At 38.9% G+C, this 23,360-nt stretch overlaps 1 protein-coding gene across 7 annotated transcripts in view; it reads right to left on the bottom strand.

Moving 5' to 3' along the window:
• The window catches only part of OSBPL8 (oxysterol binding protein like 8), an 88,686-nt gene that overhangs the window by 24,108 nt on the left and 41,218 nt on the right, over positions 1–23,360 (bottom strand). For 4 of the 7 annotated variants that reach the window (XM_061369397.1, XM_061369398.1, XM_061369402.1 and 1 more), the window contains 3 exons: positions 6,734–6,804; positions 1,886–1,966; positions 1,158–1,259 (listed from right to left, as the gene is read on the bottom strand). In XM_061369397.1, coding sequence (XP_061225381.1) covers positions 1,158–1,259; positions 1,886–1,966; positions 6,734–6,804 — 254 coding nt within the window. Of the gene's footprint in view, positions 1–1,157; positions 1,260–1,885; positions 1,967–2,449; positions 2,833–6,733; positions 6,805–13,277; positions 13,521–23,360 lie in introns of those variants that run through there. The other 3 variants (XM_061369399.1, XM_061369403.1, XM_061369404.1) reach the window with 3 other exon arrangements.

Here is a 23,360-nt window from a genome sequence, read left to right as displayed (position 1 = left end):
TCTTCACTAAATGAAAATCTTAACTGAAATTATTTATTAGCTTTTATTTCAAACCAAGTATATCAGGCCTATTAAAAGCTTATCTGGGTTTATCGAAGACAATACAAAAGCACAATTTCAGTCCTCACTCTTCTTTCTCGATTAATATTTAGTCTACAAACGGGTTTACACACATCCATGTATGGGAAGAATGACAATTCAACTGAAATCTTCATGAATTATCTGGAACATAATCTATCACTAGCATAAAGACAGGATAATCTTTGGAAATAGAGTTCCTCTGAAAATAAGGCAGATGTCTGATTAGAAAAATAAGATGTTCAGAAAGTAACTCAGATATATTTGAATATATTAGATAAAACATAACAGCTGTAAATTTCAACCCATACTTGAAATACAAGATCCTTTCAAGTCCGTGAATCTGCATGTCTAATTAGATGGCTTGCATCAATTCTGCCAACTCCAGATTTCAATCGATTCTATGTCTGTAAGAGTGAATGTCAACTTGACGTCTGAGCAATGTTCTAGCCTGTTTACACTGATTTTTGCAAAAAACAGACAAACTTTTTGCAGACAAGCAACAGTTTGGAGCTAACTAAAAAAATGGGTAACAGAGCTTTTTTTTCTTACAGAATTTCCAAGGAATAAATTTACAAACTTAAGGAATTATATACCAATATATAAACTACACAACTGTTGCTGACACTGACTGCTATCTTTGAGAAATTAATTCTTCACCTTTTATACCAGTATTACAGGACAGTTAGTTCTTAAGAAAAGAATTATCAGAAATAAACAAGAAATCTGCATTCAAATATGTGACTGAAATATTTTCACTACTGTTTCAGAGATAAATAGAGCTTCTATTGAAAGTGTACAATAAAAGGACAAAGTAAGAACAGTAAAACCAATTCATCTGAAGTTAATGGCTACACACACAAGATATACATTACTATTGTGACTTCAGTAAATGGGAGCTAGGTACTTTTATTATTCCCCTAGGATCTGAGCACAGAGACCCTGGGATGCAATTAGTGGCTGCTGTACTTGTAGAAAAACATTAACAGCAAGTAAAAGACTGAGCCTTTTCTATTCTGCTCAGAAAGCAGCAAGCAGCTACTACGTCTTCCCCTCAGATTTCACACTTCGATTCTGACCTTCAACCAGTCAGCCATAACAATAACTGATGGGTCTGTGATAGTGCTAAGTAATTCTTTTGTAGCTCTCTTCTTTTCTTCTCTGTAATTTTTCTTTTGAACCTGTAAATAATAAGAGAAAGATTTACAATGCCACAGCCGTAAGCCAGTAATCAGAGCACAGAAAGGCACTGACCAATACAAGCTGAGGAAAAACCTGCTAAGTTCAATTGGCAATACAAATAAGGAGCTTTAAAACACAGTATTTGACTTCAAGGTGCAAACTATTTCATGCTCTGTTTCAAGAACAGCTAAGATGCAACCAATTTCAGATTCTTCTGCCATTTTCTTTTAATATTGAGGACTTTGAAACTCCTGATAGAATCAAGCAAACCAGTTCTACCCCCCTTCCTTTCCTGGTGTAAAGTACAAAACCACATTTGGGCTACATTCAAATTTAGAGGTACGTTATCTGATCAGCAGTCTTTACCTGCCCTTTACTTTCCCTCCCCAGTAGGAATTTGCAGCACTATACCTCACTCTTTCAGAGACAACTAACTTTAAGTTTACCCTGACTTGGTATCCACCAAACAAAAGTGTTTGGTCTTGTTACAACACAGGGAGAAGGCGGCAGTAGAAAAACCATAGGTTCTGCATGCAAATTATACGTTTGATAATTCAATTTGTTATTTCATTGCATGCAGATGTGCATTTATAGTCCATGAGGAGTTACGTGGAAATTAGTTCACCTTGAGAGATTCCTTTTTTGTAAGTTTGCTTGCAGATAAAGAGATGTCCTTCTCGGAGCCATTGAAAAGCTTGGATTCAGACTGAAATTCACAAAATTCATAATAAATAAGTAACAATAACAGATACAACGTTGTATTACTGTTGCAGGTACTTTAGAAAGTGTTTGCAGTGCACAGTTATGTTTGTAAGGTTCCCACTCCCATTTGCTCCTCTACTGCTTCTCCTACTTAAAAAGAACAACAAACCCAAAACTCAAAAAGCCACAACTCCTAACATGAGTTGTTCACCACCTATTTATGGAGTCTTTTTGTTATATGGTCTTTATGGGAAGGAAGTCTGAGATTCCTCCAGAAGTCGAACTATATGCAGTAAATATTTAGCACATATAGCCTGTTACTCATTATGCCAGTCTTGACTAGTTAAGAACTTCTTTAGCAGAGAGATAAGGTTTTAGGAGAATCCTGGTGTTTAAACACAGGAGTTGCTCCCATGCCATACAAATCCCAATGTCTTCATTCAAAACTTGACAGCTCCTCCAAATGGATTGCTATACAGGAACTTACCCTGTGAGCCATGAAGGAAAATACAGCCTCTTCAATCTAGGATTCAGTGCTCTATAAATCATCAGAGTACAACTGACCACTAACAGCACTCATTCTGCTCCTTCCTCCCTAATCCCATGTTCCAATTACTTCACAAGCCACCTTCAAGAAGCTCGCAGTGGTGATAAGACAGGGGAATGAGACTCAGGTTTGCTCATGAAACCCAAGTCCTCATTACCCTTGTTCACAGCAGGACAATATGCTGCCTCAGCACCACATGATTTCCCCTTCCTGCCTCTACCCACATCTTGTAAGGTTCAAAGTTTGTTCCTTGGCATTTGCTGCCTACTAGTTGAAAGGGAACTAGAACCACCAAATATTCACCATGGGATACAGAGCTCATAAAAATGAAAAAAAAAAGAGGAGCCTATGCCAGAGTTATCACATCATTCCTCCTGCAAGTCAGAGGACACCAAGTAGGTATCCACTATAGGTACTTTAGCTAAATTAAGAGTTACATTTCTTTGTGCACTGAAATATAAGCCTGATAGACTCCAAGCTCCTGCCTAGTCAAAAATAAAGAAAAAAGAAAAATCAGAGGAACCTTCTGAACTGTGAAAACTCAAGCAGTTTATGAAAACTACTTCTCAAGCTGTTCAACATTTCTGACTAGTAATTTCAAATCTCAGACCACAATGCAAAGTCTAGACATCAAATTTCTGGTTTGGAATACTATAAAATGATGGTCAAAAATATGCAAGTTTTGAGAAAACTTACTGCAATAAATATTAACAGTGTACTTGAGCACTCTTCTTAATACACAAGTTGCTCAACCTAGTTACTTAAAATAACTAGTGTCAAAAAGATGTTCAATAACTGGCAAAAATAATTTTATCTCAAAATTATTTCAGTGATAAGGAAATGTTCTCTAATTTCCATATACATCTTGGAAAAAATGAAGGACACCTCTTCATTTTATATTAAAGACATATTCTTAACACTCAAAATGTAGCTTTAAGACAAGCATACAACTTGAAATTTAATTCCTCTCTCTAGAAGCTAAAGGAAATACAGTACTTCAAATGTAATAACAGAAGAGGGAAAAATGCTTATCACTGTCACATAAGAAGAGGTAATGAACTCGTTATGCAAGCTATAATGGAGCAACTTAAGGAAAACATTCATAAATATTCAAGTTGCTCACTAACAGAAAGCTAATGCAATCTAAAGGTCATGCGTATAAAAGCCCCAAACCAGTAAGTATCACAGGTTACAGAAGCCGTTTCCTCAGTATCTCAGTTTTAAAGCTCACTAATGGCACTGAGTAAGGGTCCGTATTTACCTGTTCAATGGATTACAAGCAAGATTAGCAACTCGTATTTTTAAGCTAGTAACTTTCTCAGAGTTACACCCACACAAAGTGGGTGGGATCAAAACTTAAGAAAGCATTTTAAAGAACCTACTGTAGCTTTCAGCAAGGTACATTCAGTACCAGATTCTGGGCAAGTTTCATGCTTGCTTTTCCATCCTTACTTAGAAAGAAAGGCTACTATTTCACCTCAGCTCTGACAGACAGTTGCCATCTTCTGTTAGCCTGAAGTTTATTTGTGGGTTATAAAAGAAATACCACTCTTATTAAGCCCCATATGCAGTAATTGCAAAAATAACATAAGGAAAAATATGTATTAGAAGTAGTAGGAATATTGGTCTTATCTTTGATAGCAGAAAGACACAAACAAAAGTAACAGTAAAACACACAGAGATCCTGGAAAGACAAGACCCAAGCAAAATAAGCACATGAAAAAAAACCCAAACTGTATAGTCAAAGATAAATGATTAATAGAGTCTGAAATAAATCCAAGTTAAAAGAAACAGTATTAACTTGAGTTGTAAGTCAAAAATTATTTAGAGGTTTCTGGACCAACACAAATGTTTTGATTAGAAGACTTAAATGTTTTGAATTAGAAAGCATGACTTAGACTAGATGTCCCTTGTCCAGCTGGATCCTGAAAGTATCCAATGTTGGAGAATCCACCACTTCCCTAGGGACATTATTTCCAACGGCTGGTTGTTCTCATTGTGAAAACTGGAATTTCCCTAGGAGTAACTGGAATAGACTGCCCAGGGAGGTTGTGAATGCTCCATCCCTGGCAGTGTTCAAGTCCAGGCTGGACAAGGCCTTGGGTGACAATGGTTTAGTGTGAGGTGTCCCTGCGCATGGCAGGTCGGTTGGAACTAGATGATCTTAAGGTCCTTTCCAACCCTAACTATTCTATGATTCTATCACACTTCCTCTTTTCCATAAGACTCCACGTAAAAAAAGTCTCCATCTTCTTTGTAGCCACCCTTTAAATACTGGAAAAAATACTGCTTCCTTGACCTCCCTGACAAGTGAGGGTCTAAGCTGCAGTAAAGCTGAAAATGCAAAGCTCTGTGATTCCAAGTCATGTGTAAGATACCAACAGCTTGAAATGCTTAGCTACACACTACTAAATTGCAGCATAAGCTGCAGAAACTAACCTGCTCATCCTAGTGCAATTTTGATAATACCATTTAACCAGGGAAATGCTACCGTAATCCTTAAATAGCTTTGATTTCCTTTGGTATCTCGCTAACGTTTCTCCTTAATGCTCTGACACATGAAATATCAGACAACTTTGTGTCAAGACCTTTAAGTGCAGTCCCTCTGTCTCCCAGGGCTGCAGCTGCCTGTGCCCAGATCCAGCCCTGACAGACTGCAGTGCTAACCTTGCAGCAGAGCACCATGGAAAGAGCTGTGCGTGGAAGCAGCGAGAAGCAGGCTCCTTCCCCTTGGGTGCTAGCTGCAGTCAAGCTCAGGTCCTTGCCTTGCCCTGCCGAGCAGTCCCTGTCTGTTGTTTAAGTGTCTGTTACCCCATTTGCCTCTGTGAAAACCAGTGGACATCCTAGCAGAAAATAGCAGACCACACAGCTGGTTAATTTAAAGCCTTGAAACTCTATCCTGCAGTGATGCCTAAGTAAGAAAAACAAGTGAATTTAGCTACTCCATTCAGAAATCAAACCATACACAACCTCCCCGTTTGAAAAATGCAGTCTTCCCTCATCACTTTAATCTGAAGTCTTAAAGAGACACCCATTTTATGGGGCACCCAACTGAAAACATTATTTTTTCTAGAATTACACATTCTAAATATGTAAAAATCACTGGATAAAACTTCGGTGCATTAACATGCCAGGCACTTTTGCTGACCAGAATGTTCATGCAATAGGCCAACAAATAAAGAAGGTTGTATCAGAGTGGCCTATAAAATAGCCTAAAACTGACAGTTTCTATAATTTTAAGTTACAAATTTATATGGATTTGGGAAAGGAAAAGATAGCTATGGTAGATTTTTCTCTACACTACTACAGTGACTTGTTACACAACTCTCTCATCATGTGCCTACTTTATTCTGAGTAAGAATGCTACTGCAAACTACTTGAGTAAGTAATTGTGATGAGAACAAAACTCAGCTCTGGAGAGAAAAGACTACTGCATAAAAAGGGACTTTCTGGTTTCTTGGGTAGCTCATGTTTTCTGCCTTTTTAGTCATTCCAAGATACTATGGTTTTCGTGACTGTGGTGTCCATGTCCCAGCTCCACTTTGGATGTTCTCAGTTTTCACTGCATCTCAGTGAGCCTTTTCCAATTTGGGACTACACAATGAAGATTATGAATTTGCTTGACTCCTGCCTTTTCCATTTCCATCATCAAGAGTACCAGGAAAGATAAATATGCATAGCAATTATACCTACTTTAATATTCTACTGAGCCAGCTTTCTGTTGCACGCTCATTGTCTCAATGAAATGAGCCTTTGTAATTAAATTCTGAGGTACAGAAGCCATTGCAGCAGACAGGGCAACAAATTACACTTAATTATGTTTTACTCTGGCAATTTAACCCATTAAAAGAAACCTTTTCCAATTACAGTTTCCCTAACATTCCTATGAGAAGATTTTCTACAGCCCAGTGAACAGTATCTTCACCTACAGCTTAAAAGGATTCTAAATTACGTTGCATACCGAGTTGGCTTCCATCCATTGTTACATTTGGCAAGGCAACATCCCCCTTCCCAAGACAACAGTGAAGACTCTGCATTTCATTTTCACTGATTTGAACTGCAGATTTTAATGTGATGTCATCCTGACAACTGTATTAAGAAATTCCCTTTATCTATTGCTGAATCTGAAGAGTAATCTTCAAGATTATCTACAACAGAAGTTTGATAATTTGCATTTAAACTCCTTTATACACTGACATTTTTAAGCCAGATTACTTTCCTTACCTTGCTTTTTGACATAGAATGTGACGTATCCTCTTTACTTTGTGACACATCATCCTTCCCTTTGTCAAAACCTGAAAAGACAGCAGTGTTGCAAATTATTTGAAAACATCAACTTGATGGCATCAACATGAGCTAACCTTTGACAGAAATTTGCAAATTGTGTTTAGCATTAAAAAGTGCAAGCAGATTGGATTTTCAAACAAAGTATATGTACCAGGCCCTCACATTAGTTGAAAACATATCAACTACTATAATATAAACTAACTTTATACCCACCAAGAGGTAAGAACAGTCCGCTGCATTTGGGTGGCACGGCAAACCATCCAATAACGTGATGAACTGTAAATACAGTGTGCAAAGTTTTGTCCTTTTATCTTCTCTTATAGCAGAATACCAAATTGAGCCTTTTTTTGGTTCGTTCATTTCTGTAGCTAGGAGTAATTGTTAAACACCATCTACATGAAAGCAAATCTAAAACACTGATTAGGATTGCCAGTCAGTTTTTTTGCAGTGGGGAAAAGGTTGATTGCATTAGCCTTGAATTTATACCTTTAGCTTGACACTGCATAAGTATGTCAAGGCTTTATATTAAAACAGTTGTTGAAATCCCATTTATGTTCTGCCAGCGACTCACGGTACAGACCCCGCATTTTCCCAGTAGCCAAAAAACAAGTTAGACAATGGGTGTATCCAGTATATGTTTGACAATAGACAAGGGGGTTACCCTTTTCATACATGCCACATAACATATACTGAGAACCTAGCATCCTCTTAAGGAGGATACATCTCAGTGATCCATTTACTTTGAAGCAGTTGGTGGTAGCATAAAGCTTTTGACAGGAATAAACCAAACTGTGCAGCACATTTATCTGGATAAGTAAAAATGCCATCACTTCCACATCCTCCAGATGCAAGGCTGATAAATATGAAATCACACATTAATTTCAGGAATAATCCTTGCAGTTGCAAAGCCTTGCATGGCTCTGGCAGTGGCACCCTAGACCTTTAGCCCACGAGAGGGCACCGCACCAGCAAACTGCATGAACGGACACCTAAAGCTCTTCTGAGCTTCCCTTGAAGATGCTCCGAACTTTGAAATAGAAATTGGTTACTCAGATCTCTAAAATAAGAAGATTTATCAGACAAACAGTTCGATTTTCCATTTTTAGGGGACTTTTGTCTATGTGTGGGGAAACCATGAGCTTTAAGAGAATTTTTATTAACTCTGTAGCAGTGTTGAGTAGCTTGTTCAGTGCAGGATTTGCTTTTTACATTGGCATTTCCACCTTTCCACAATTTACAATACCCAGAAACTGCAACAAAGAACAGATTTATCTATCACAAATACATGCGTTGGGAAGTATCACTGAGTTAGAGACATTAAGTTGGTCTTCAGGTTCCATGAGAAATCAGATTCCTCTTAGTTTTAGTCTGTTACTCAGCCTTTTGCAGTTTTTGTTTGTTTGTTTCTATTTATTTATTACTACTTGCAGAAATTCTTTTGTAAGACAAGTTTTATTTTGAATTATATTCTGCAGTATAATGATATTTCATTTTATGTTTACAAAAAGTAAACCCTTTAAAGAAGCCTTTACATGTCTTTATGGAAGCCCCTCTGTGCACAGACCATTAACCCCTTTCTACTGAAACTCTTACAACACATCAGTGGTAAGTTTGTTCAGCTAATGAATTTTAATGCAGAAGACTACTTGACCACAGGGAAGAAGTACTTAGACAGGCATTAGATTTGTAGTACTAGGGAATCCAGAAAAATCCCAAAGGCATGTTGTGATCCAGAGACCAGAAGCCACATTTCCTATTTAATACCAAATCCAAAAGCACATTTTCTATAGCACTGGTCATTAGGTGCTATAACACCTCCAGCCTTAGAGGACAGACCTGCCTTAGTTAATTGAGAAGTTACTAGATTCAATGCCAGTCTTAGGCAGTCACACACCAAAACCATAGTACTGAGGTCCTGTCCTTACCCCCATACCCAAAAGAAATCCCTCATTAGGAACCAAATTCCACTGAAAATGTAATGCAAGTGTTTTTTAACAGCTTTCGCACTTTTACTTAATTATTTATAGGCACATACAGAAGATTTAGTGATGGGAATCAACGAGGAAGTGCTAAGTCAGGATTGTTCCTACAGAAGATAAGCTATAATTCACAGCTTGCTTTCTAAAGCACAACAGCTTCATGGGATTTACATATCCTTACTTAACAAACATATGCTTTTATTTTCATAAACAAGCTTTTCACTGGTATCACCAAACAGAAATGATAACAGAAAGAACTACTCTGTCCCAGCGAATGAGACACAAAGTTCAGTTGTGTTTCCATGAATTTAACCTCCCTGCTTCCAGTGTCCTGAACCTGACGTGTGCATGCTCACTGATTCATAAACATGCTGCCACACTCACTGTTCCCTTCCTTATTGACACACAGAGCAATGGGCTGCCTGAGGGGTTTGCTAGAGAGCCCAAGGCAGGGTGCTGCAGATCCTGGAACATCTTGCGCTGCTCTGTCTTGGTCCATGAGGAAACTCAACCCATCATTCTCGCATCCCACACCATCCTACTTGTAACCCCCCCTCTCTGTAGAAGTCATAATAAGCTCACTCAGAACACTGACAGGCTTTTTTCCCCTATGTGCTAAAATGTATAAAACATACGGCTTTGAACTGAAAGAGGACAGATTTAGATTAGACACTAAGAAGTTCTTTGCTGTGAGAGATGTGAGGCACTGGCACAGGTTGCCCAGAGAAACTGTGGCTGCCCCATCCTGTGTTCAAGGCCAGGTTGGACAGGGCTTGTGGAAAATGGAAGGTATAGGGGAGGTAGAATTATATGATCTTTAAGGTCTTTTCCAACACAATTAATTCTAGGATTTTATGTAAAACACCGTAATTCAGGTGCAGATCCTGACACAGCCTCACCTACTGTAAGGACACTTTCTCCACGGAGCCTCTGTTGGAAAGACCTCAGTACTATAAGAACTCTTACTTCTAGTAAGAACAGTTTCATACTAATACCTACAGGGAAATCTGTACTGAAACATCACAAAAAGCCCATGGGCCCAAGCTGAGGATGATACACGCTTTGCCATGGAAATACTTGCTCAAAGAAACAACAGAACAATTATATTCAGAGAATCAACAATAAGAAATACTGTTTTCTCCCTTCCTGCTACCAGTTATGAAGAGCAAATCACTTAATGGATTTCTGACAAAGGCAACCACAAAGCCAAGAAAGCTGAGCCTCTAAATGATGCTCTTTGTTATTGCCCTTTTTGTAATTTTGTTCATCCCAGAGGGACTGAAAATTACACCACAAGAAGTCACTAAATCAGTGTCTGGAGCAGAGACTGCCAGGATGTAAGAGGCTAGAGGCAAGATCTAATGAAAATGAATGTTTCAAGTTTTTCCAACATCTTTCAGCAGTGGTTTTGGGCTTAATATTTTAGCTTACTTGCTGTTTCCCATCCTGTAATTCAATCTTTAACCTCTTTAACAAGATAACCTGAGCTCACATTTCACAATGTAGAAATTCAGGTGTTGAAGACACAGTCCTTTTCTGTAACTTGTATTAAATCTCTTGAACCCATGTATCATTTTCTACCTAAAACCCTTAAAGCAATCTTCAAAGTCAGAGAGGGCAAGCGATGGCTGAATCAACATTCAGAGCTGCAGACTGAGCTCCTAGCATTATTTAAGACATATGCAGATTTGAAAAATGATACTTTCATTTTAAATGCAATCTCCACTTAAATGCTGTAGCCTCTAAAGCAGCTCTGGACATCAGGGACTGTGTTCAGAGCAGCACTATGTCTTAGCAGACTTTCTCCCACTGTGACCTTCCTTGTCTTTAACATCACAGGCCCCGGGGGCCTCTGAAAGCTGATCCCAACCCCAGCGCAGTCAGCCACAGTTCATGGTGTAACCTTAGAAGCCAAGGGGAACTGTCCTGAGTACACGTTCCTACTGTGAGCACTCAGCAAGTCCTTCCCAAACTGGCAGGTAGAAATCTACATAAGAACTCATGATAAGCTTTCAGATAGTCCAGAACTCTATACACTCAAGATGTCCATGAAATAAAATCAAACAGTGCTTCTTTAGAGACTGAGGTGGAATACACAGTCAATACCAAAGGAAAAAAATCCTCCAAAATGTCATTTCTGACAAAAAATGAGGAGTATATACATTGTAAGATCAGTGTTCAAGGATCTTTAGGATAAGTCTGTGGTAGGGTACATTTTAAAACAAAACTGTTATGAGATTTCAATTTTGAAGTGTAACACAGGTATCATACCTTAGTCACACCTACAATCTGTCCCTTTAATCAATTCTGACCAAGGGAAAAACCCCAAACCAACCACATAACTCTGCCTGCATCTCAAATGCTGATTCTGTACCTCTCAAATACCACCTGCAATTGGAATAGCTGAGAAAAAACATCAGAAAATCACATTACTTTTAACGTAAGATCTCTTTTACCTAAAAGGAAAGAACTGCTATCCACTGGAGGCTTTTTTCTAACAAACAGAAGCAGCAGTAAAAAGGTTATGCAATGCATGAGAAGACCACAAACAGCAAGCCAAGCAACAATAATCGTGACTGCCAATGAAGAGCAAGGAACAGCCCAGTTTGATTACTGATGTGCTGCATGAGCAGTTGTGAAGAACTAGTAATTGAGCTGAAAAGCTGTATGCTTCTGGAGGAACTATGAGTTATACTTAATGGGAGATACCAGTACTGGTGTCATATAGTAAACACAACAGGGGAGAGAAAGGAAAAATCTTTACAAAGAATTGAAGGCAGGAGACAACAGTTTAACTGACCAAATTTCGAAAGCTTGCTAACCACCAGTTTTAAGAATACAATCCCACATGAAATAATCCAGATTCCTCCATGGATTTTGAAACTGGTTTAATCAGAAAAGTCCTTTAATATGTTTTCTCACAGTATTTTGCAAGCACCATCTAAAATAAACAATAACAGCCAAAGCTTGTCCTCCCTTTAAGTATACATGACTATTTTTTAAACGGGCAGTAACTACTCTTTGCTTAAACAAAACTGAAAGAATGTATCTTCCAGCACATTAAGGTTGTTTAAATTCTTTGGATAAATGGAAGATCCCAAAAGATAAAACTTTTTTACTTATATTTTAAACCTTGGTTTTTTTTTTATTTATTAAAAACTGTTTTCCTTTTGTTCTGCCTTTTAAGAAGTCACTCATTGTCCACTTACGGAGAGTAGCGAGCCATTCTGTACAGGAAGGAAGCAAATAGGAAACAAATCCCTTTTTGTCTCAGTAATTACCAGACTACATGCATTTACTTTAAAGGTAGGAAGGATCTGTCTAGTTGCCAACACCACACTGTCAAGCTTTGAGATCTTTATTTCCTGAACAGCTTGAATAAAGCTCAAGTGCTAAGACTCTTGATAGAAGGCTAATAATTGCCAGCAGCAGAGTGAAAAGAAATATTACAGGGTAAACCATCAAGCTGAATAGAACATGGTGTCCCAACAACTGCCCTCACCTGCCTGCTGCTCCAATGATTCTGCAAGCCAGTGATGCTGAGAGCTCCCTCATTGCCAGCCAGCAACCTCCCCTATGCACCCTATAACTTTTTTCCATGGCTACAGAGCCAAGGCTTACAAATTCAGTGAGCTGCCCTGCAGAAGGCATACAATAAAAAGAACTATTTTATCACAGCCCCCCACCCCTGCCCCCCACCAGCAGTCTGTCCCCATGGGACTATGCCACATGCACAAGACAAGTCACACACACAGAGTAATTCTGGTAAGAATGTACTATTGCTACAATGTCCCCTTTTCAGGAAGAGGTGACCTTGTAACATGTTTCCGAGCATCAAATTCGCTAGGAGTAAACTGTTGAAATTCAGTACCTATATCAAAAATGCACATCATGGACAATGAAACTCCAGAAATCCATTTCAATATTCCAGCACTCATTTTAAGCAAACAACAAATCTGAGCAAAAAGAGATTTAAGCCCTTCCTGTGTTAAATGTCTTAAAAATCTTGCACTGCAGTGTTTAGCAAAGCTATGCTTTTAGTCCTAAAATAACCCGTGTTATTTTTTTCAAACCACTGATGACAAGCATATAGATTCTTCAGTACTTACAGCTAAATTAAAACCTTCTGCTGTATCTTACTATTTTAAAGCATGTCCATTGCATGTGGGAGGAGTGTTAAGTACAAGGGAGGAAGGCATTTATAAACCACATCATAGAACTTCAGTCATAAAAGCCCAAACAACCAAAACAAATATTCCAGTCAGTACTGAATACACAAATGGCTTTTAATGAGAGGTTTGCTGCGGTGTAAAAGCTGACTAGCTCACTTGCCTATCTGCAAATCTGGCCACCACAAAGTGCTGTTATCTACGTGCATACAAGCAATAACTCTCTGATTTCTATCAACATCTCAGTGCATTACTTTCACTCAAGCTGAAAAGTCCAAGGCGGAAATTATATTCTCTTCTGTACATTTTAAGAAATGCAAGACCGAAACACACCTGGTAAAGCAGGAGAGAGTTCGTTATATCCTCCAAATGAAGCATTCCGGACAAGCTTTCGGCCATCAGCTCTTGCAGAAAACACAGATGAAATCCCAGCACATGAAGAAAACCTACGTCGCACTGGACCCTCTTCCTTCATGAGTTAAGGTGTTTGTGTAAGGATTATGTTCTCTGTGAAAGCTGGTTAGCATTAGCTGCTTGGAACAAGAGTGTTGCAGTAACAGCCTTTTACCTCACATTCTGATGAGTAAGATATAAAAGGAAAAAAAAGAAACAAACGAAGGGCACATGTGAAAAATGCAGTGAAGAGACAGAGGCTGCCAAATCAGCAGCAAGCCAAGCAACACTATACTCCTCTCATCAAACCCATTAGTACGCTTAAAGCAGAACGGCTTTGCTTCAGCTCCTATTTCCCACAAACACATCTCAGGTTTGGCCCTACTCATACGTTCTAAGCACACACAAATGGTGAATGTTTAGATTTTAAGGACCCCTTAAATTAAGCCTTTCTCCTGTTGTCTTTCAAGTCCCAAATTTATTTTGCACAAAGCAAAACTCATGAGATATGTGGCTTCCCTATTGGATATTGTGGCACACTACAGTAATCTGAAAAGGGATCTGATGCTTTGCATCATGCAGCCATATTGAGCTGCTGTTCAGGCTCTTACCTAGCTAGTTTTTATCAGCTGATTGCCATGGCTTCTACATCTTCATTTCTTACTTTCTTCAAGAGGTGAGGAAATAGCTTTTTCTCCTCTTAACCTTTGCCATATCTATATCTATATCTATCTATATATATGAGCCAACCTGACTCCTGGAAGAGTTTGTTATTTACGCCCCAAAGATTTTAGGCAATGAATAAAACACTTAAATGAACCAGCTTAAATTTTAACCATAAAAAAAATCTCAGTGAATTCTGTTTCAAGACCAGAACTCAGATGACCCAAACTGTTCTTGCTGACAGCTACCAGAATAAAGTCTAATAAGCTCTCCCTAACCTTCATCCACTGCTTGTTAGTTTGGCTGCCTCTTTTTGCCCTGACAACTAGTGTGCATGGCCACACTCCTCTATATGTGGAACATCCGTCCCATCTGGTGCTTCTCTGCCAATCACATTCCCTCCCCCCATCTTATTTCTGACAAAATACATTTTTGAAATCTACTGTCTGTTGGAAAACAGAAAAATGAGGCACCAAGAACTGGCCTGAAAGTAAGAACTTGTGCTCTTCTTTACTCCATACTTGAGGTCTCCTCCTCTTACAAAGTGAAACATGCCCCACAATTACATCCATAATAGTGTGAATCTGATTAATCCTCAAGTAATGCTGTCTCCAGCTGCTTACACAAAGAAGTGTACTCATTATTTGCAGCTCAGTAATTTCAGTTCAAACTGGCTCAAGGATAATACAGTAGACCCACGTATTTTATAACAACAGGTTTTACTGTGCAGAGTGTATGTGCATTAGTACATGCATGTAGATACATACACTAAGAGAAATACTGAAAACACTGAGAATTCTTTTTTCTGATCATGAAACGTAGTAGCCTCCAGGATCCTACAAATCACTAGAATTTCTTCATGCTTCTTAAACAGACTAATGTCCCAGTACAGCCAAGGAAAAAAGATGTAACCAAAAAAAACCCAAAATGAGAGCCATCAATAGAAACCATTATACGTGCTATGTAATTTCCACTTCTTCTGTACAAGAAGTGAAAAACTCTATTCACTTCAGCACAGGGAGGGGGAGAAACTAGATAAGCATGTCATATATTCAAGCCTGCCTCCATTTATCCATTACTGTGGCTCATACTTCCCTCAGCTGAAGCTGTCCTTTTCCAGATGTCCCAGAAGGAACAGAAAGAGCAGGTGAAAAACTGAAGGAATGGATTGGTGTGGTAACTGAAGAACAAATTCAAGGAGGGAGAACTCCACTTTTTCTCCTTCCTTTTTTTAAAAAAAAAGCAAACAAAACCAAACTCAAACCAAAACCACACAGCTCTGTATCATTCCTGCAATCTATCTTCTTAGCTACAACCTTGGGCCAGAAAATGCATTTTCCTTTTTCTAATTAAAATCAAGAGAAAGCTGCAGTAGAAAACCTCCCCTTACACACAGAAGGAACTGTATCCTCTCATTACAGACCTATCTTGCCCAGCTAATGGCTCTGTTATCTGGACTCTGAGTCAGGGCTATGACCCTGCCCAGGACCGCTCTGCTGACACTGGTATCAGGATGTTTCTGTCTTGCACAGGAACGGCAGGGTCACATAGACTCAAGGGAAGCTGCACCATCAGCCACTCACACCACTCTGCATCTGCACCCAGCAGCCGTGCCAGCCAGCTCTGTATACACTACAGCCTACCACATTCCTCCACAGCATGGCCTTCTCTGCCACTTAGTTCTCACAGAATCATAGGATCAGCTGGGTTGGAAAAGACTTTTAAGGTCATCAATTCCAACCATTATATCAGGGCTGCCAAGACCACCACTAACTCATGTCACTAAGGGCCTCATCTCATGTTACTAAAAAGTGCCTAGACATCCAGGAATTTGAGGAAACAACATAATCCTGAAAGTTTCCCCTTATTTCTCTCCATGCCCTTCCAGGTCCCTTGACACTGTTCATGTAATCTGTAAACACAAACAATTAAAAACCTCTATCTCTTTCCTATGCTCTTGTCGCCATTTAGAAGTGAAACTGAAGTCTTTGGGTAGATAACATTAAGAATTTCAATATGGATAATGCTACATTTCCCCCCTCTGAAGCCATCTCCCAACCAAGGAAGCCATTATCTGAGTATTTTATTTAATTACCTCTGCTTTAACTCAATAGTGAAAGGAGAGGCAGACTGTGCCTTTTGCCAAAATATGACTCTGTCTCACCACCACCACAGAGGGAGAAAAGAACAAAAATATCTAATTTAAGCTTCCTTCTTCTCAGCCCCCCCCCAAGACATCTTCACATTTCACTTAGATCTGAAGTGATAAAAAAAAATCACATGGTTTGACTGCAAAAAGTCCCTAGATCTCCATCTTTTCAGCAGCTTATGGTTCATTATGCCTGCTAATACTTGTATACACATACTCATTTGCTTCAACTGCTTCAAAGCAGTATACATTGCTGGAGAGAGAGCCGACACACACCCAAAAAGCTCTTAGATGGAAAGGAGTTTGTAACATTTAATAAAAATTAGCATTTTTCTCAATGGTGTAATTCTAAGCTAAAGTTTACTGTAACTCTTGGGCATCAGCCTGAGATAATACAAAAGGCGTTTCTGCCCTCCACACACTCAGTGCCCAAAGCTCCTAGAAACCGTAATTCCTTGCTCTAAATTTGATTCCTGAAAGGACACAGAGGTACTTCTAAGTAGCTGGAAGTGCTTTCATTTGTATGTTCAGTACACTCTAATGGAAAGGTGCACTTCAGTAGCCATCCTTTTTCCTCTTCTCCCCTTTCTGCAATTAGACAGAAATGGTCAAACTACTGATAAATTTGGAACGAGTATCATTCATAAGGTGATCTTAGACTAATGTCCAGGAAGCTTTCTATCCTTTTGATATTAGTTCCAGTGCCCTACTAATTGATATGTATAGAAAATGCACTAACATACACAGCTTGGAACTTTACGTAGTTTCAGAATAGTCACAAATAGAACTACATCCAAGTCCAACTGCACAAGCAAGACATAGCCAAAAAGCTTGCATAAAGAGGAAAGTATCTGCATTCTAGCCTAAACGCATCAGCTGCGTGCCACAGTGCATGAAAAAAAGACATCTGTACATGAAACAAAGACGCCCCATAACAAAAGTTCAGTACTTCATGAAAGCTGGCACTAGACTGAATATGTCACTGTCAGGGAGAAAAAGTCTCATGGTTTCTTTGTATTATGTAACACCTAAACCAGGAGAAAGATGGAAAAATCATGACGGAAATATTTAGTTAATCTATCTTCGGGAGGGAAGAACCCATGCTCAGTCAACCCGTTGAATACCTCCAAGAGGAAGTTTCTTCTCTAAGAGGAAGAAAACTCATCTGTAGTATACATTTTCTAAATGACAGCTACTCAATTGGGGCTTCTTCAGTAGTTAATGCTTGCTGAAAAACAAATCATAATTCCATGCTTAAGATATTTTTCCAGGATACTGCCTGGGGCAAAACCTGAATCTTAGTATGTAAAGGCAAAGAGAAGGCACATGCAATTCCAACAGCGCATGAACACTTTTCACAAAGCCTGATTTTAGTTATAAAACATTTCTCAGATTGGAAAAAATTTACAGCTGAAAAAAACCCACTATTATCAAAAAAGACCTCTCCCAATTGTACAGGTATGAATTCCAAGCACCACAACTGAAATCAAATCAAATATATTCGGAACTATTCAACTGATGAATTTTAAATATAATAAAACTGATACTGATGCAATAATAGAACAAAAAGGATATCGAATGTCACAAAGCAAAAAATACTCCTTTTGTTATTAGAGTTATATAAGGAAAACCCAAAACCTTCTTAAAAAAAGAATTCCGTGAAAGCTAAAACGAGATTAAAGTGGAAGGTAAACTGATGGTGTAGCAGAGAAGACAAAGCTTTTTTAGCCTTGCCCTTCAGGTCTGACAATAATTTGCCCTGACATTTTGACAACAGTACCTTTTCCAGCAGAATTCTCCCCCCAGTCTAACAAAAGAAAAGGTCATAAATGATTATCTGCATGCAACAGGAACACAGCATGCAGAAAATAGATAAAGGAAACTGCTAGATTATCATACCTATAAATGAGTTTTATCCAACAGCTGACTTGTTAGCACATGAACTTTAAGTGCTTTTCTCCTATTTAACAAAATAGGTATTAAAGATGTACTTGCCTTCAGACACCAATATCTGATAAAAAAAAAAAAAAGACGTGCAAGTAGTTTACAGTGGCAAATTTCTTTCATCAAATATACTGCTGTTCTCTGATATTTCCAAGTCGAATGGAGCTTAGTTGAGGAGTAATTCCAGAGGCATGCCTGAGAGGGGTTATGAATGAACACCAAAGCTCCCAGTGCCCTGCTGGCAGCTGTACTTGGCTGAGCCTCCTCACTTGCTAACACTCCTGCTCAGCTCCTCCCACCCTAATTAAATAGGGCTGCTCACTGCTCAGGTTTCAAGAGTTTTCATCTCAGCCATTATGAAATTCCCAAGGTCACAGTTCAAACAGGCCAGCTCTGCAGAGATTGTCAGGGAGAAAGAGAACTTGCTTGAGAAGTTTCAAAGTAATCAGCCCTGCTGTGCCTTTCAGATTCAGTGCCATGCTTTCATAAAGCCATAACCCACACAGAAAGGAGTACATGTAATTTACTCAAGCCACAAATAGTGGGTGGAGTAGCATTTCAGAAATTGCAAGTTTTAATAAACACACAATGACTTGCAGAGAGGAATGTGCCAGAGTATGCATTACAGCAAGAAAGCAGGACGTCAAGATAATAGATTCAGGAAACTAACCACACAAAGCAGAACTTAAAACATTTCACAAGAAATCCAGTCTGGTAACACAAGCTAAAACTAGATTACTTAGGGGTCAAATGCATTCATTAATTACTGTGACTAGAATTTCACTCACATCCCATTTGTGACAAGAATCACTAAAGCTACTCCAAATAAGTTCACAGGTTTGCAGAACTTGGGCTTCACCTCCACTGAAGTTTGCTCTGTCACAGAACTTCAAACTGACCCCCCTTTGCACTGGGGTCAAGTCCCTGCAGCAGGTATTAATCCATAACTAGCTAAGGAATAGCCAGCCCACATGGCTGCTACACACTGCTGATTACAAAATACTTCCTCAACATCAAAAAACAAGGTAAGACAAATGAACATACCTCCCAAGAACACAGAAGAGAGAACAAGGTTCTCCAAGTGCAAGGGCTTATGAGGTCTTAAGACAGAATTCCCATGCAGCAGGAGAAAGCAAAAGCGTTAACATTTTTCTAAGACATTAGATGCACTTACTCTACAAAGTCCCTGAGTTCAGAAGTAAAATTTACTGTTAACTCCACATTGAAGTGCTAGCTGAAAGATAAGTAGGAGCTGGTATCTACACAGTGACCAGTATTCTGCCAGTGGAGTGCATCTGCTATAACCACAAGCATTCAGGATTTCTCTCTCCAGCTCCAACATGGCACCTCTCTGCTCTGGCTTTGATCTCATGAACCCACAAGAACAAAGACGCTCTCATGACCTCCTGGAAGAAACCTGACCAAAGTGCCAGAGCTAAGAGCCCACCTCCAGAAGAGCTGCTAATACTTTGGAAAGGCTTCAAGTGCACTGACCCAGGGCTGTTATCTTTCCTTCTACTGAATCAGTCTTCCTCTGATAGCTGGGAAGAAGAGATGCGGGCTACATCTTCAGAACTTCTTGCACGCTGACCACCAGTGAGCCAGAACAGGGATGAGAAGCCAGGACATTTCTTACTGCCTGGTCAAACAAAGTGTGCTGCTGTCGAGACAAACACCTGAAGCAAACAGTTTTTAAAAGCTACAAGTTGTAAAGGTCTACAGCAAACCTCCTCTGACTTGCTAACTGCCTTGGGTAGAGAGCAATGTCCAAGTCTTGTACTGTTTTAGTCATTATGGCCCCAAAGGCAGCGTAGCCTTCCAACGGGTCGTGGTTTTTTGGTACCTACTGCTTGCATTTTTCACTTTCCACCATCTCTCACATTCAAAAACAGTTAAATTTGTATTTTCCCCCCAAATGCAGCATCCTATGTATTAATTAGCATATCCTTTAGATGTTCAGTCTTTATCATCCTAACATGCTTTTTTAGGTTCACATTTTCACCCCATCTGCATCTCATCAATGCTTTGAATAAAGAATGGAAATACACAGAAAAATCAGACATTTTCAACCATCCTATTACAAGTTTTTTAATCATACTATCATCACTAGATTTCTTATTACAAGAACAGCTTATTATTATTTAAGCATCTATAATGTTTTCATAAAAAGTTTGAAATATGTTTTAACAGCATATTTATAAGTTTAAAGCCTCTTTCCGAGGAGACTCTTTTCATAAATCTTAAGTGATCACTATTTCTGTATTAATCCAATTTATTAAACAAATAAAGCAGTATCCTGATGTGAGCCCAAGTTAACAAGATTTACAAGAATCCAATTTGCCAGGGATAGTTTGTGTAACAACATAAACAGCTTACATCAGCAAGCAGAGTTCTGCTCTACAGCTTTTGAAAATGTAGTCTTTATCACTGTTTTACCATTTCCCACCCCAGTTTCAGAAGCACAGTAATTCATGTGAGTGAGCTGTTGAGTGAGAGTCTAGAAACTGCTTCCTTAAACACATACAGGGGAAAATTAGGGAAATCAGTAAAAGTTGTCAAGATCGACCCAATACAGAACTGCTCAAGACCACTTTCACAAGCAGTTTCTGAGTAGTAAGTTTATATACAGAGAGAGTTTGTAGTTGGAAAGCTTTCCTTTATGTAGTCGGGCTTAGAACTCCAAAGACAAGCTAAATTGCTGGCTTTCTAGAAATGGTGATACCATACAATGTAAGCAGTTGCATAGTTAAACCAAGTTTGTACGTTTATTAAATCCTTTCTTACATGCTGTAGATGCAAAAAGCTACCTTTTACGCTTCTTTGTGTCATTTTTTGCACTCGACAACTTAAAACCACTGACATTTCTAGGGCAAGTAAGTTCGTTTTATAGAACAAGTTGTAGCATTATGTTCAGGACTAGCTTATTCTGACACTCTAGTTAACCACTTGATGAAATAAATTTTCAACTACTAAAAGCCCATCTCAGGACCAAAGCTATATATGGCTGAGTTAACCTTTCACCACTAGAATTCTGAACTTACTACATAAACTGGTTGAGATCATACAAGCATAATCCTCACCATCACTTTTTAAAATACATTTCTGTCAAACAACCCTGCTGAGGTTTCCTATGCATGCTAGTCTGATCTCTACACCTGTAAATGCCATTCTATACCCTCAAAGGTTAGCCTTCAGCCTCTGAATAAAGGACAATGTATCTTCACAGACCTTAAACGTGTTATGTAAAATTAGAAGCTGCAACTTTTTTATGCAAAGATTATACAGAACAAGGATAGCATAAATAAACTGCTGAACAATCACTAGACAATGCTTCCAGACCAAACCGCATTCTACGTCTGTAGAACAGATCTGCACTTGACTCCAAAACAAAGACCCCCACCACTGTCTCAGATGACATACTATGTTTCATCTTACAAGAGTGACAGGCATGATGAAGGAGGAAGTTATGTGTCTTAACCTAAAATAAAAACAAGCACAGAAAAATGGAAGCTTTGTGAAACCCAGTGTTATGGTCACAGAAATGGAAATCTAATATTTATACACAGGAGCACTTAAAATCCTGAAATACAGACCACTTAAAACTTCACCATGATACATGACATGGCTCTCCGTACCAAACAGGAAGCCAGTGCCCCAAACCGATGTTAAATACTTACCTCCACTGCCTCATATTAAGACTTCTAATCGTATTTGTATATCGTAAAGACTTTCAATTATATTTATAATTCCTGTCATTAGGATCTTCCTTAAAACACAAACAGAAGACTCAAATTAAGCTTGTTCCAGCAAATTTTCCAAGTGATAGGCACCAAGCATGCCTCTCCCTGGACTGCTGCTGGCTAGCCTAAGAATCCAGCCACATGTGGTGGTTTATCTCCACTAACACCGAAGTTAGTGCTAGTTGCTCCAAACACTGACTTTGCACAAGCTTCGTTTCATTCCAACTCATTAGGTTTTCAACCATAAGCTCTACACAAAACTGGCTTTGCCACACAGGCTCTTTTATTCAGGCAACAGGAAACACTGCTTAGGTAATGGTGGCCAAATAGCATCCAACAACATAAACTGTCCAGTGGCAAAAACTAAGTACCCTTAACTAATTAAGTAATGTCATGGCCCCCCTGTATGGACATTTAATCAGTTCTCTATAGACCGTACCATACATTTTTCTGTTTTGACTCTCTTTCACCCTGTGCCTAGTATGCTTTTGAATTGCTTACCCATCTTCTAAGGATGCATTTGGGTGCCAGCGACTAAAAGCATCTCCATTTAGTTCATAGTAAACGCCTTTAAATACTGTAAATTAACATTTCCTAATTTTATAGAATCATAGAATAGTTAGGGTCGAAAAGGACCTTAAGATCATCAAGTTCCAACCCCCCTGCCATGGACAGGCACACCTTGCAGTAAACCATGTCACCAAAAACTTCATCCAACCTGGTCTTGAACACCACCAGGGATGGAGCATTCACAGCTTCCTTAGGCAGGCAACCCATTCCAGTGCCTCACTACCCTCACAGTAGAAAACTTCTTCCTTATATCTAACCTTAAGTTCCCCTGTTTAAGTCTGAATCCACAGTCTCATCATACAATATTAAAGCACATTGTAAAGACATTTGTTAACTGGATTGTAGTTGGGCAGTCATCCTCAAGTACTTAACCACTTTTAACTCTGTTCTCCTTCATATTTTTCAGGCTTGCACAGCATGTCTTTTCCCCTATGTATTATGCTAACATTTTTACCAGCACTGTAATTTTCCCATAGGAAACACTACCACAGAATAATCACCCAACTTCTAAATGTGGGTCAACCTCCTCCATAAAAATCAAACCTACACCTCCCAAGTTGCAGATAGGCTAGAAGTTATTTAGTAATTAAAGGTTGCTGAAACCTAGCCCACACCATATATTTTCACTACTAAAACTGATTGCAAGCCAAATTCCCTATTTCATGAAACTACAGCTTCATTTCTAGCAGCACTCCTAGAACACTAAGTCAGTGACGACTAATGCTAAAAAAGGCAGATACATTTAACCAGCTTAAAATCTCTTACATAAGACCTGAAATAATCAGACAGAAGACTTAATATCTGCCAGGAGTTTGATGTAACATGATTGAGTCTTAGTGCATTTCAAGATCATTTTAATTATTTTCCTAAGAGTAAACACCCTTAAAAAAGCACAACAGTTTGACTTTACTAATTAGTGCGAATAGCAATGTTCAAAGGAAGAATGTACTAGAATAT

The sequence above is a fragment of the Neopsephotus bourkii genome, unplaced genomic scaffold, assembly GCF_033783945.1.
Source record: "Neopsephotus bourkii isolate Nb327-2 ecotype Australia unplaced genomic scaffold, CSIRO-AGI_Nbou_v1 NB_1493, whole genome shotgun sequence".
Classification (NCBI taxonomy): Eukaryota; Metazoa; Chordata; class Aves; order Psittaciformes; family Psittacidae; genus Neopsephotus; species Neopsephotus bourkii.
Note: the sequence above shows the minus strand (reverse complement) of the source record. Positions and strands in the feature narration are given on the sequence as shown.